The 14312-nt window shown below is 47.7% G+C and overlaps 1 protein-coding gene across 2 annotated transcripts in view; it reads left to right on the forward strand.

Annotated features, from left to right (window-relative positions):
- KIF6 (kinesin family member 6) overlaps positions 1 to 14312 on the forward strand; it is a 485408-nt gene that overhangs the window by 453557 nt on the left and 17539 nt on the right. For both annotated transcript variants that reach the window (XM_006148609.2, XM_006148610.2), the window contains 3 exons: positions 4804 to 4888; positions 6883 to 7018; positions 7827 to 7924. In XM_006148609.2, coding sequence (XP_006148671.1) covers positions 4804 to 4888; positions 6883 to 7018; positions 7827 to 7924 — 319 coding nt within the window. The remainder of the gene's footprint in view (positions 1 to 4803; positions 4889 to 6882; positions 7019 to 7826; positions 7925 to 14312) is intronic.

Below are 14312 nucleotides of genomic sequence, written 5' to 3' on the forward strand. Positions count from 1 at the left end.
TAATGCAGTGCCCTTACTCTGGTTGCCCAAGGTCCCTTGCCCCATTTTCTTTCCCAGATCCCTTCAGCAGGCATCCAACATCCCGGCGCCACCCCACATTAACGATTCTTCACTTTGGAATAGCTTTGTTTTGATCAGCAAAAAAGCCACTTGATTTAGTCACCAAAGGAACAGATCAAGCCATTCTTCCCTCAAAGCCTTTCAGCCCCCTCATCTCTCTCAAAGCCAAAGTTCTTACTGTGGCCCACAAAGTCCTACATGATCTGGCCTCAGTTTCCTAACTGGCAACTCCCACCACTGTTTTCGTCCCCAACCACCCCAGGCACCCTGACCTCCCTGCTGTCCCTCAGGTGTACTAAATCACCTTGCACCTCAGGCCCTTCGCATTTGCTGTGATACATCCTGTCCCCTGATTCATTCATGCCCACTTCATCAGGCCTCTGCTCAAATGCCCCCCTTAGGGAGCCCCCTCAACCACACTACCTAACCCGGCAGCCCACTATCATCCTACATCTTTTCATTCAGCTTTGTCTCTCCTCCTAGCACCTTATTATTATTATTATTATTATTATTATTATTATTTTATTATTATTATTATTATTTATATGCATGAAATCACTATACATCATTTGTAGAGACAATTTACCCAACATGAAATACACCTCAGGCCAGTCCAGTTGAGAATACTATACACATTATCATCATAGGTAATAAACCATTTCTATGTCCCACAAATATCTTACCTCTCTATTTTCTCTCCCTGATTACCTTCCCATTTTCAGTGCTTTTATGCCCTCCAATCTTTAAGTCTCTACCATAGGGTACGGACAATCAGTATATGTTAAGTGGAGACATACAATGTCTCTCTTTCATAGCTCAGCAATAAATCTTCCATATCTGACCACTTTCTATCAAATGCCAGGGTCTTAATTTTTTTTGTTTTTTTGGGGTTTTTTTTGGCTGAGCAATATTCCATGGAGTATATGTGCTACACTTGTTCAATCCATTCATCTGTTTGTGGACATTTGGGTTAGTTCCACGTCTTAGCAATCATGAGTAATGGCACAATAAGTGTAGAGGTGCAAGCGCTTTTCCAACTGAGCATTCTCCTGTCCTTTGGGCAGATGCCAGGAATGGAATTGCTGGATCATATGGTCCTCCTGGTATCTTTTAATCCCTGGCATTACATTGTAGACTCAATTTCTGGTTGGGTCAGTGTTCACCTTACCCACTAGAATCCTCCTTTAACAGGAACAGTCACATGGTCCACACTATACACATTTGTTAAATAGGTGAATGAATGACTAGACCTGGACTCAAAGCCTGGCTCTGCTAGTAGGTAGCCTTGTGGTATTGCACAGGGCATCTAACTCTAAGCCTTGGTCTACTTAAGACAAAGGGAATCCTGGGAACCAGCAGTTAGCGTAATGGCTATGTCGCTGGACTCCTACGTAGTTGACCGCGGGTCACATCCCAGACCCGGTGGCTTAAAAGCCACACCGGGCACGTGTGCGTGCGTGCCCAAGATCCCGAGAGGAGAATGGAGGAGAAGGGATTGCGGTGTGACCATCCCTCCTGGGGGGTGATTTCTCGCTTTCTGTCTCTATGTCTCTCTCTGTCTGGCGAGCACACACGCCCTATAGCGAAAAACCTCTCCAAAAAAAATTAAAATATAAAAAGACAAAGGGAATCCTATCTGCCAGCTGCCGTGGTGAGAATAAGTGAGGGGGCACCCAGTGATCAGGACCAAATGATCCTACAAATGGTAGCTGACATTATCTTTCTAGTTTTGTGTCAGCTGCATTCAGAATGTTCTCCTTGCCCGAAGGTGTCTAACACCCCCACATGCTTCTAGAACACCCATGACTCTGATCTGAAAGGGTACTGCAAGATGCTCAAGAAATAGGCAGCTGACCCTGGGGCAAAGCAGGAACCTATCTTCTACAAAAGGAGGAGCAACCCAGCTGTTCTGTGGAAGGCTGGTCCATCTCAGCCTGAACAGGGTCTGGGCTCTCTCCCTTCTTGGATTGGTGTGGGTGGGGCACTGTTGGATCAACCAGAAAATAACACTGAATGAAACTAAAAATCGTAGGACGAAAAATTAACTATTAAGTATTAAAGCATTATGAACAAGACTAGGATGAGGGGACACTTCGATAAATGTATCCTTAATACATGAGTAAATTCTCATTTCAAAATGTCATTTAATATTGTCTTATAATTTAAAACATAAGTAAAATTTAATCTAGTTTTATAAGGAAAAAAAAAAGAGAAGATGACACTTCAAAATGATTTTTAAAATTTTCCATCAGCTCATGAGGCACCCATCTATGGAGCTTTTTCACCCTTCTGATCTGTTTCTAATGCCCACTGAGCATAGAATGGTCAGCATTGAGTTTAGTGGCAGCTGTTCATGTGGTTGTAAGAGGATCAACTTTCATTGGTCTCAGTTGGTCATTGTCATCTTCCAGTGGCTGGCCTCTACACTCCTCATCTTCAAGGCTCTCATCTTTGCAAGACTTCTTGAACCACCACTGCACTGTGGTTCATTAGCAGTTCCTGGGCCAGTGTGTTGACGTCTCCAGCTGTCTCTGCTGCCTTACAACCCATTTTTGAACTTGAATAAGAAAATTGCTCTAATTTGTCTAACATCATTTCCATAGTCTAAAATGAATAGAATAAACGGCAAGCAATAAACCATTAACAAAACAACATAAAGCGAGAAATGTGCATTAAAATGATACATAACATAACCACATTTATTTAAGAAGGTATCCGATATCGAATGGCAAATTTCAACAGTGTAAAACCGCAATTACTTTTATACCAACCTAATATTTTGTTGCTGTTGTTCAGCTGTTTAAAAGCTCATCAGATGAACATAAAGGACATGCTACACAGCCCTAAAGAGCCAAAGTAGAGGTGAAGAAAAGTGACTGGGGATGGGGACCAGCAGAGGACGTAATGGTTACTTTGCTGGACTCCCACATAGTTAGCCGCGGTTCAAGTCCCAGACCCAGTGACTTAAATTCATGCTGGGGGTGGGGGGGAACAGCAGGTGGCATGGTGGTTAAGAACACTGGACTCCCACATGGCCATGGTTCAAGTCCCAGATCTGGCAGCTTGCTTTCTCACTCTCCCTCTCTATCTCTCTCCCTCTGTCCCTCTCGGGTCAAATTAAAATAAATAAATCAATAAATAAAGTTAAATAAATTTTTTTTTTTTAAAAAAAGTGCATGTCTGGTGCATGTATGTGCCCAAAATCCAAGAGGAGAATGGAGTAAAAGGGATTGTGACACGACCATCCCCCCTGGGGGGGGAGGGTTGATTTCTCACTTTCTGTCTCTGTCTCTCCAATGAGCGCACACTCTGTAGAAAAAATCTCTCTAAAAAAAATTTTTTTTTTAAAGTTACTGGGGACAGTGTCAGGTCTACGTAAGAGGAAACAGGACTGTGCACAGTGAAATGGGCTGTGTTGTGAGCTTCCCACCCCTGGAAGCCTTTGAGCACAATGCAAGTGACCACTTGTCAGGAGTGTTAGGGAAATTCGAGACCCTTACAACCAAAGAAACCTAGATTTGGATCCAGGTTCCTGAAGTCAGTTACATAATTCAGGCAGATTTAACCTCCATATGCTTATCTGTTCAATGGGAATAATAATTCTTATGTCCATAGGTGCAGTAAGGAAAGCGCCTGGGCAGTAGCACACTGATTCTCCCTCCATGGAGTACACAACAGGACTTCTCAGATGTCTTCTGTGGGCTAAGAAACACAGTGCAGTCCCAAAGAGACTCCTAGGAGGAGAAACAGGCCCACACCAGGCTAGGTGCTCCAGGTGAGCACGCTAGCCCCTGCAGGCACGCAGACAACCGGCAGCAGCCTTATGTGGCAAGGCCAGTGGGCCCCATCGGTGGGGACGTAGGATGCAGGGCCAGCTGATCACTGCTGACCTCCCAACCCTCCCCAGACCTGGCCATGGTCTTGTCACCAAAGGTCATTCTGAGCCCCGGGTGCCTGTTAGCCTCGCTTGTGTTAATCAGGCTTAGAATCACCGCTTTAGAGGGAAGTTAAAAACGGAAGTCACGATTTTGAGCCTAGAAAGTTCAGCACCTCTGCTGGTACAGGGAAAGACACGAGATGGCTCAAAGATCCCTTCTTGGCTTGGGAAGGCTGTTGTCAGAGGATGGGAAAATGCTATTCTACATCTCCCCTGGGGACACAAGAGGAAATGAGTGACTGCAGCAGTAAAAGGATGACTGGAGATGTGAGGACGACCTCCCATCCAGTGACAGATGTTGGACAGTGGAGAGAGGAGAGTCCTGGAAGCTTCTCCATCCAGAGGCTCTCAGCCAGGCAAAGGCTGCCCTCCAGAGGCTTCAGAAGGAACTCGCAGAATTTTTTTTTTTTTTTAAGATTTTAGCCGTGGGGCACATGCACACACCAGGAGAGATTGAGAGAGGGAAAGTGAGACATAACCCCCCAGGTGGGAATGGCCATGCCACAATCCCTTCTCCTACATTATCCTCCTAGGATTTTGAGCAAATGCACATAAATGTGCACACACACACACACACACACACACACACACACACACACCAGGCTTGAGTTTCAAGCCACTGGGTTCAGGTCTCAAACAGCAGTTGACCACGTGGGAGTCCAGTACCTTAACCACTATGCTACGTGCTGGCCCCTCACCATGTCTTCTTTCATCTTGGGATGTATCTGAACTCTGGTATACGCTCACATTTTCCTTTTTACCCATCCTGCTCATGGGAGTAACCCATTAATAACCTCTTTCTACAGGAATCTCAGAAAACGCAGCCCTGCCTTCAACACCAGACCTGCAGGAAGAGAAGCTGCGATCACAACTGGAGGAAGAAAAGAGAAGGTGCCTAACCTCAGCCTCCTGGGCCAGAGACAACCGGGAGCTGCCAGGGCAAGGCAGGGCATAGTGGCCATGTCCCAGCCCAGGGCTGAAAGTCCCGGGGAAAGTAGGTCCAGCTCCTGGGTCCTGAAATAGCAGGAGAAGGCAAGTGTGAAATGCAGGAAGCCTAGGCAATGTGAGGTTAGAATGCAGAACCAGCCAACGCCGGCCGGGAAGCAACTAGGCTTGTCTATTGCTGCCACCTAGAGGAGACAGTAAGTATGCCCACGGTGTCTTCCTCAGGCCTACAGCTTTACCTCACTTCCCTCCTCAATCCTGAGAACTTCACGCCCTCAGGCAGCCATGTAGGGTCCCTAAATGGTTTACTTACAGAGCGAGGAGCCCCAAGCAAATATGGGCAGATGGCCATTAGTGATACATAGCGTGGTCGCAGTCTTGCCTAACACTCCAGATAAATGTTTGCTATCTCATCCATGCCACAGATACCACCCAGAGATGCTAAAAATGTCACCAGGCCGACCTGATGGCTAGTGGGGACGTAGGATGCAGGGCCAGCTGATCACTGCTGACCTCCCAGCCCTCCCCAGGGAGGGAGTCAGATGGGAGCCAGATCACACAACATGGCCAGCCATGTGGCTTGAAAAACACACCAGGTCTATGACATATTTTTCTGTGTATTTCCGATGACCCAATACACGCCCCTAATCCCAACAGGTTGGACAAATGGAGAAGGGATTGCAGCGTGACTATGGGTTACTGTGGGGGTGCTTTCTTCCTATCTCTGTCTCTCTGGTGAATACATGCATCCTCTGACAATTAAAAAACAAACAAGCACTCCCCTTCTGTGCCTCAAAGAGCTGATGGTGTCATTGCAACACACTCCCCTCTGGGCTGACTCAGTAGCTCCCTGCCCCTACTCACACCCCCTTGCATGGTCTCCAGGTCAACTCCTGACAGCTGTGTTCTGTCTCCTCCTTCCAGAACGCCCTGTGGCACTCCCTGGGTGCACTCCCCAGCAGCCTGCCTTCTCCTTCACTCCACTCAGTGTCTTTTCAACCCATTCTCCTTGTGTCTTTACTTTGCCTCCATCTTGTCTCCTTGACTACATTTCCAATCTCAGAGTCACCTCAGAAATGGTCTCTTCAGCTTGGCTATAGTACAGTCCTACAGGAACTGACAGCATCTGGTTTATTGTAGCATTTCTAAAACAAGCATGTTGTCAGTTGTGGTCCTCAGCATGAAGGTGAGGGACGGTAACGCAGCTGAAACTGGTTCAAAGACAGATGGCTCAGGTTCAAATCCTGGCTCCTCCGTCCATTAGCTCTGGATCATAGAAAAAGTTACTCGACCTCTCATGCCTCAGATTCCAACTCTGTGAATTGGAGGTGATGACAGTAGGATCTTCTTCACAGAGTTGTGAGGGGAGTTAGGTGAGTTTATATATGCTGAGTGCCTAAAGCCCCTAGTAAGGACTCAGTAAACAGTACTTCTCATCCTTGGAGATGTGGTTATTTATGTCACATACAAAGCCTCAAAGGCCTTCTAATCAAAAACGCCTCCTTCTCTATGATGCACTCTAATCCTGGTTCTGTTCTTGGTGGCTCCTACAGGGCCCTAGACCCCAGGTACCAGGCAGTGCTGCCAGGCTGCTGAGTCACAGGCCCCACCCGTGTATAGCCCTCATGGCATGGTCATGCCATAGTCCCTTCTGCATTTATCCACCCTGTTGAAATTTGGAGCATGCACGTATGTTCAGCATGTTATTTCAAGCCACAAGGGTGGGATTAGAACCACAGTGGGCCATGTGGGAGCCCGCTCCCTTAACCACTAGGCTTCAGGGCTGGCTTAGGTGACCGCTTTAGTATCTGCAGATGTTATCCATGGCTTGGAGGAGATGGCAAACATTCATTGAATGCACAAAGCAGATGAACGAAGCGGTCGGCTGGGGCGTTAGGTTTCAGGACAGTGGTGCTGACTCTCCTCTGACGCCGCTGTAGGTATAAAACCATGTTCACTCGCCTGAAAGCCCTGAAGGTGGAGGTCGAGCACCTGCAGCTGCTCATGGACAAAGCCAAGGTGAAGCTGCAGAAAGAGTTTGAAGCCTGGTGGGCAGAGGAGGCCACCAGCCTGCAGGTATGGTCTGGGAAACATCGGGGAGGGGAACGAGTTGTCAGGAGGCAGAAGAGCAGGAGCGTAGACCCACAGGCCGACGTGCCCTCAGCCCCCAGCCCATGAAGCAAGTGCTGTGAGTGAAGCCTTGTTCGTGAGTCTATGGAGACACACAAGGTTGCCAGGTGCCACGACAGACCCATTCCCTACAGGGAGCACTCTGGATTTCTCCTGACTCTGGTAGGGGCTCTTTGGGAAAGGATTTCTGAAGAATTGTGATACCTTATTTTTTTTTTCTTTTGGGTCTTTGCCATGGAGCAAGTCCACTTACTGGAGAGAGACAGAGCAAGGGAAAGTGAGAAATCACTCCCCAGGGGGGGGTTGGCCATGCCACAATCCTTTCTCCATTCCCCACTCAGGATTTTGGGCATGCAGACACATGAGCCAAAGCTGCCTGGTCCAGGACTTGAACCACAGTCAGCTGTGTGGGAGTCCAGAGCCTTAAACATCACACCACCTGCTGGCCCCATAATACAGCATTTTAAACAATTTTTTATCTATCTATAAAAGGTAATATATGTTCAGTTTGGAAAACTTGGAAAGCACAGAAAAGCACAAAGAATAAATCAAGCATTACCCATAGTTTTACCAACCCAAGATAATATTTTGGTGCCTGTCATTACAGTTCTTACTAAAACTAGATTTATTTTTGCCATATAGGTATATGCCAGCTTTTATAACTTGCTTCTTCTCCTTAGTAGTCACATCGAGAACATCTTTCCAAGTCATTAGATTTGAGCTAACACTGTGGAACTCCCTCTTGAGCTAACAGGTAAACTCTCCAGTGGTGAATTCACTGAATCCCATGAAGCCAGTTCCCCAGATGTCTGAATCCCAACAGGAACGGGCCCAGCTCCTGTCTAACAGAAGGTAAGGAGAGAAGTGGTCAGCAGTGGTGGGGAACCCAGGCTCCCTACCTGTCTTCTCAGCCCATCTAGCTGCTCAGAATCTCCTCATAAGCTGCAGGACCCAAGAGGATGACGGCCTTCCGCTGTGTAAGTAGCTGTAGGTGTTCGGCCCGAAGGCTTTAGGGCTTGTGTGAGCACCCACCCCTTCAGGCACTCACTCTGCCAGCATCCTGAGATAGGAGGTTTCGCAGTGCAAGCCCCAGCCCTGGCCCTGAATAGGAAGAAGGGGCTGGTGGGAGGGGAAAGGACTGTGGAAGAAAGGGGATAGTGGTGGTAAGGTGGAGGGTAGTCAGCCTGCCAGGATCCAGGGAACTTGGGTGAAAGACTCTTCTTCCTGGAGGATTCAGGAGCAAGGGGGGCACATCACAGAGGACGGCCCAGGCTGGTCTCTCGAAAAGATGGGGTTCTCAGCAGGCACCCTACTCCCCACACACCATGTGTCATCTCTTCCAACCACACAGCCCGGGTGGCAGAGGCCGTGAGGCAGGCCACCTACATCCTCCACCCTGCAACGTGATGCTGCCGTGGGAGCCAGGGCAGTAGAGTGGGCGTTAAGGAGCCATCTTTGGGGTTTGAAAGGGTAGTGGGCTCTCACAAGGGAAATGTGAAATAGAGCTTTAAAAGAGGTGCCAGGTACAGTAAACTGGATGTGGGGTACTTGGGAACTGTCTTTGTAACTTTTCTGTAAATCTAAAACTGTCCTGGCTATGATGGGCTGAGAAGGGCACATACCCTCTGTGATCTTCCTCTCGAAACCCCATCGCCCCAGTCGAAGCCTGAGGAAAACATCAGACAAACCCCGGTTGAGGGGTGTTCTACAAAATATCTGGCCAGTACTCTCAAAGTTGTCAAGGTCATCAAAAACACAGTCTGAGAATCTGGCAGAGCCAAGAGGAGCCTGGGAAGACCTGGTGACTCAGTGTGATGTGGCAGCACGGGCGGGACCCCGTGGGTGGGACTCTGGAACATAAAAGCATATTAGCAAAAACTAAGAGAATCTGAGTAACGCGTGGACTTGAGTTACCAGTAAGGCATTAACAGAGGTTCGCTAATGGTGGCAAACGTATCACACTGACGTAAAAATGTACAGTAGAGGAAACCGGACGTGGGGCATGTGTGCGTGCCCAGAATCCCAACGGAGTAAACAAATGGAGGAGAACGGCTTGAAATGTGACCACACCCCATTGGGGGCTCTCTCTATACCCCTCTCTCTTCTTCCTCCCCCGTCTTTAGTGAGTGCACGCATGCTCTGGCAATTATTTTTTTTTTTTTTAAATAAAAGAGCAGTTAATCAGTGAGCCCTTCCCACTTTGTTGACATCTTCCCTGACATCCCCACATTCCCCAGCCTGACCCTGCAGGGCCAGCTCTTTAACTTGTATTCCGCTTTGGGGAAATATTCTCCTATGTGAGCCCCTAAGCACAGAGCCAATAACTGGCACGGTATGTTTGGCTTGACTGGTGTATTAAAAGGTAGTATAGGGGGACCAGCAGTTGGCATAATGGCTATGTCGTTGGATTCCCATGTAGTTGACCGCTGTTCGAGTCCTGGACCCGGCGGCTTAAACTCCCACCTGGCCCATGTGCGCCCAAGATCCCGAGAGGAGAATGGAGGAAAAGGGACTGCGGCGTGACCATCCCCCGCCCTGGGGGGTGATTTCTCGCTTTCTGTCTCTCTCTGTCTTTCTGGCAAGTGCACATGCCCTATAGCAAAAACCTATCCAAAAAGAAAAAAGTTAGTATAGGGGGTTAGCAGGTGGCATGGTGGTAAGGTGCTAGACTCTCACATGGCCGACCATGGCTCAAGTCCCAGACCCAGCGACTCGAAAAGCATACCAGGCATGAGTGCATGAATGCTCAGAATCCTGAGAAGAGATTGTGGCATGACTATCCCCCTCAGGGGGTGATTTCCCACTCCCCTCCCCCCCTCTCTCTGGCAAGCACATGCACCCAATGGTAAAATAAATAAATAAGTACATAAGCAGTGTGGAATCATGAAAGAGAAAATTGATAAGTTGAACTTTATGAAATTTTAAAACATTGTTCTGCAAATCAGTTAAGAGAATGACAATTTAAGCAACAGACTGGGAGAAAAAATTTGTAAAACTTGTCTGATAAAAGACTTGTATCCAGGACTAGCAGTTGGTGTAATGGCTGTGTTGCTGGACTCCCATGTAGTCGACCGCGGTTTGAGTCCCAGACCTGGTGGCTTAAACTCACGCCAAACACGTGTGCATGCGTGCCCAAGATCCCCAGAGGAGAATGGAGGAGAAGGGATTATGGCTTGGCCATCTACCCACCCCGGGGGGGTGTGTGGTTTCCCTCGCTTTCTGTCTCTCTGTCTCTCTCTGTCATTCTGGCGAGCACATATGCCCTATAGCAAAAACCTCTCCCCCCCCCCAAAAAAAAAAAGATTTGTATCCAAAATATTCAAAAAAATTATTAAAATTCAATGATAAGAAAATGAGCAATTCAGATTTAAAAATGGGCAAAAAATTGTATAGCCATTTCACTAAGAAGACACACTGATGGCAAATAAGTGTATGACAAGATGGTCGGCATCATAAGTCACTAGGGAGTCACAAATTAAAATGAGATGCTACTGTGTATCTACCACAGTAGCTAAAATCCAAACAACGGGGCCCGCTGGGGGTATGGTGGCTGAATCCCACATGACCAACTGCATGGTTCAAGTCCCAGATCCAGTGGCCTGAGAAACACTCTAGGTGTATTAGTATGCATGCCAAAAATTCCAAAAGGAGGGGGAGAAAGCATTAAAGCATGACTATCTCCTGTGAAGGGGAAGGAAATGATGTCTCACTTTCCCACCTTCCCTGGTGAGCACACATGCCCTCTAGCAAAAAAAAAAAATCTAAAAAACTGACAATACCAAATGCTGGTGAGGAGGTGGAGCAACAGGAACTCTCATTCATTGCTGGTGAGAAGGCAAAATGAGACATTCACTTTGGAAGAAAGTTTAGTGGGTCCTTACAAAGCTATAGTTTTTTGTTTTTGTTTTTGTTTTTTTTTTTGGGGGGGGGGGTTAGGGAGCAGTTTTTGCCATAGGGAGCATGTCCTCACCAGAAAGAGAGACAGAAACCAAGGAATCACCCCCTGGGCAGATGGCCACACTGCAATCCTTTCTCCTCCATTCTCCTCTTGGGATCTTGGGCACTCATGCACATGCGCCTGGAGTGAGTTTAAGCCACCGTCTGGGACTCAAATCACAGTCGACTACATGGGAGTCCAGCGACATAGCCATTACGCCAACTGCTGGTCCCAAAGCTATAGTTTCAATACACCATTCAGCAGACACAGTCCTAGGTATTTACCCAAACAAGTTGAAAATTTATGTATACACAAAGAAATGACATTGATTATTTTTGCTTCAGTAATTTTTTTGTTTTTGTATTTTATTTTCTCCATATTTCGTTTTATTTACATTTCATCACTGTACATCTTGCAGCATACAAAAGAGATCTCCCCAGCATGAATACACTGCGTATTAGTCCAGTTAAAAATAGTACCATACCGATCTTTCTTTACACGTAATTTTACACTTTTGTGTCTATGCATAGGATTATTTTAAGTTTTATTCATAACTTCCAAAAACTAGGTGCCATCAGGATGTCCTCCAAAAAGTGAAGAGGTAAAAAATCTAGGGTATACAAAGAATTCTTAAAATTCAATGATAAGAAAATGAGCAATTCAGTTTTAAAAATGGGCAAAAGACCTGAAGAGTCACTTCACCGAGAAGACACACAGATGGCAGATAAGTGTGTGACAGGATGGTGGGCATCGTATGTCACTAGGGAGTCACAGATTAAAACAACAGTGGGATACCACCATGTGCCTACTACAGTGCCTAAAACCCGAACCACTGGGCCAGCTGGCGGTGTGGTGGCCGACCATGGCCAACTGCAGGGTTCAATATCCATACAATACCCTTCAGCAATAAAAAGGAATGCGCCATCGAGCCATGGAAATTCATGAAGGACTCATGTGTATTGCTTAGTGAAGGAAACCAGTCTGAAAAGGCTACAGGCTGTATGAGGCTGTAACCATCTGACATTCTGGAAAAGGTGAAAGGGTCATAAAGGGTCAGTGGTTGTCAGGGACCTGTGGAGAGCGAAGGATGAGGAAGTGGGACATGGGGGATTTTAAGACAGTGGAACTCCTCTGTGTGATACTGTCATGGTCAATATACCATGTTATGCATTTGTCAAAAGCCTTGGAACCATACAGCGCAAAGAGTGAGCTGCCAAATCATCTGTGGGTTTTAGTTCACCACGATGTACCAATTTTGGTTCATCAGCTGTAACAAATTACCCTCACTGATGCAAGGTGCACGCTGACAGGGAAAACTGTGAGAAGTCAAGGGAGTACATGGGAACTCTCTGGACCAAATGCTCAATTTTCTGCAAACAGAAAATTTGCAGCTTAGCGTTACTGTCCGAGCCTTGGACCACTCTGTGTTCACTCAGCAGCCCCTAGAGGCCCTTGAATTGGGATGTCTTGCCCACTACACCTGCCTCCTTCCCCACACAGAACCCACACCCCGAGAACCCAGGACGCTGACACAGCCTCCCAGCCATTGCCCTGACTCCCTTCTGAGCCTCTCCTGTACCTGCCACCTGGAAATAAGCTCCTCCCAGCTGTCGGCTCTGAACTCCTTTATTTCTCCAGCCTCTGTTCTGATCTCTTGCCTAGTTCCTATTGGTAGAAATGTTCTGCTCAGTGGATAGGAAACCTCATCTCTCTCTCTCTCTCTCTCTCTCTCTTGCTTCAAAAACAACAAAAGTGTGTGTGTGCGAGGCTGGGGTGGGGGGGGTTCCAGGAAAGGATCTGTAAGTACACTCACTGTATCCAAGGCTGTGAGGTAGAAGTAGACTGTGCTTGCCAAGAAATCCTCAGTCCCGAAGGTCAGAACCTTGGATTTCAAAGGCGTGTACCAGATCATCTGTGGGAGTTGTCCCCCAAAATCCTGGTCCCAGAGCTCCAACCCACACCTCTTGGATGGCTGCCGGAAGGAAGGTCCTTGGAGAGATGGCTGTCAGGCAGGTCCTGGAGTACTGTTCCACGCCCGTCACCTGTGGTAGTCACAGGGGTTCCAGCTGGATGCTCTAATTATCAGCAGAAATCACTGAGCATCAGGTCAGCTCCATAGCCTGATGATTAAGGTAGCTGGATGCTACATGGCCAATCACACAGTTCGAGTCCTGGACCCCATGGCTTGAGAAACATGCTGTGTGTGTGTGTGTGTGTGTGTGTGTGTGTGTGTGTGTGTGTGTTGGGGGGGTGCCCCAAATCCTGAAAGGAGAGAGAGGTGGAGGAGAAGGAATTGCAGCATGACCATTTCCCTGCAGGGTGCTTTTTCCTCTTCCTTTCTGTCTTTGGCAAGGACATGCACCCTCTAGCAGAAAAAATAAAGAGAGAAAGAAACAGAAGAAATCACTGAGTATCTCAAGCACAACTGGGAGTGGTCAGCCCCTCTAGGCTCCTTCCTCCACAGCAGAGTGCCAAGGTTTGTGGCTAGGAAGGTCACACTGAGACCAGCCCTGTAGTCTAGTGGTTAGGGGGACTGGACCTCACATGACCAATCGCAGTTCAAACCCAGCCCTCATGGCTTAAAACATAGGCCAGGCATGTGTGTGCATGCCCTAAATCCTGACGGGATAGGGGAATGAAGGTGAAGGGGTCGCAGTGTGAGTGGACTCCCTCACTGGGGGTGCTTTCTCCCTCTCCCAGTCCCTCTCTGGTGAGCACACATGCCCTCTGGCAACTAACAAAAAGGTCTCTCTAGACAGGTGAGAGGGAAACCTCCCTGCTAGAGATTGGACAGAAGTTCAGGGGCTCCGCCTATGCCAAAGAAATCACCAACCCCCTGCTTGGGGGTGCCAGTGGTGAGGAACCCACAAAGCTGCCCCGGCCACCACAGCATCTCATTCTTCGTGAAGCCAGCAGTGGAGGCTCAGCGCTGGTGTTCTGAAATTCTCCAAGGAGACCGCATGGCTTTCTATTCTTAAAGTACCCACTCATTATGGGCCAGGAGCCGGACAAATGAACAACCTAAATGCTGTCATTGTCCCCCATTTTACAGTGAGGAAACTCAGGTTCAGAGAGAGTAAATAACTTGCTAATAAGTGGGAGGATCAGGATTTGAACCCAGGCCCATCAGAGTCTTGCCACTACTCTTATTCGTCACATCAGTTTTGTTTACCATCAGTGACTGCCCTTCAAGGATGTGTGTCTGGAAGGACGTGGCATTTGCCAGCCCGTATTCCATAATACTCACACACGCGCGCACTTTATACTCTCCCCAGTCCCAGGCTCATCTGCTTGGGGCCTCAG

This window comes from Tupaia chinensis, unplaced genomic scaffold, assembly GCF_000334495.1.
Source record: "Tupaia chinensis unplaced genomic scaffold, TupChi_1.0 Scaffold000238_1, whole genome shotgun sequence".
NCBI classification, from domain to species: domain Eukaryota; kingdom Metazoa; phylum Chordata; class Mammalia; order Scandentia; family Tupaiidae; genus Tupaia; species Tupaia belangeri.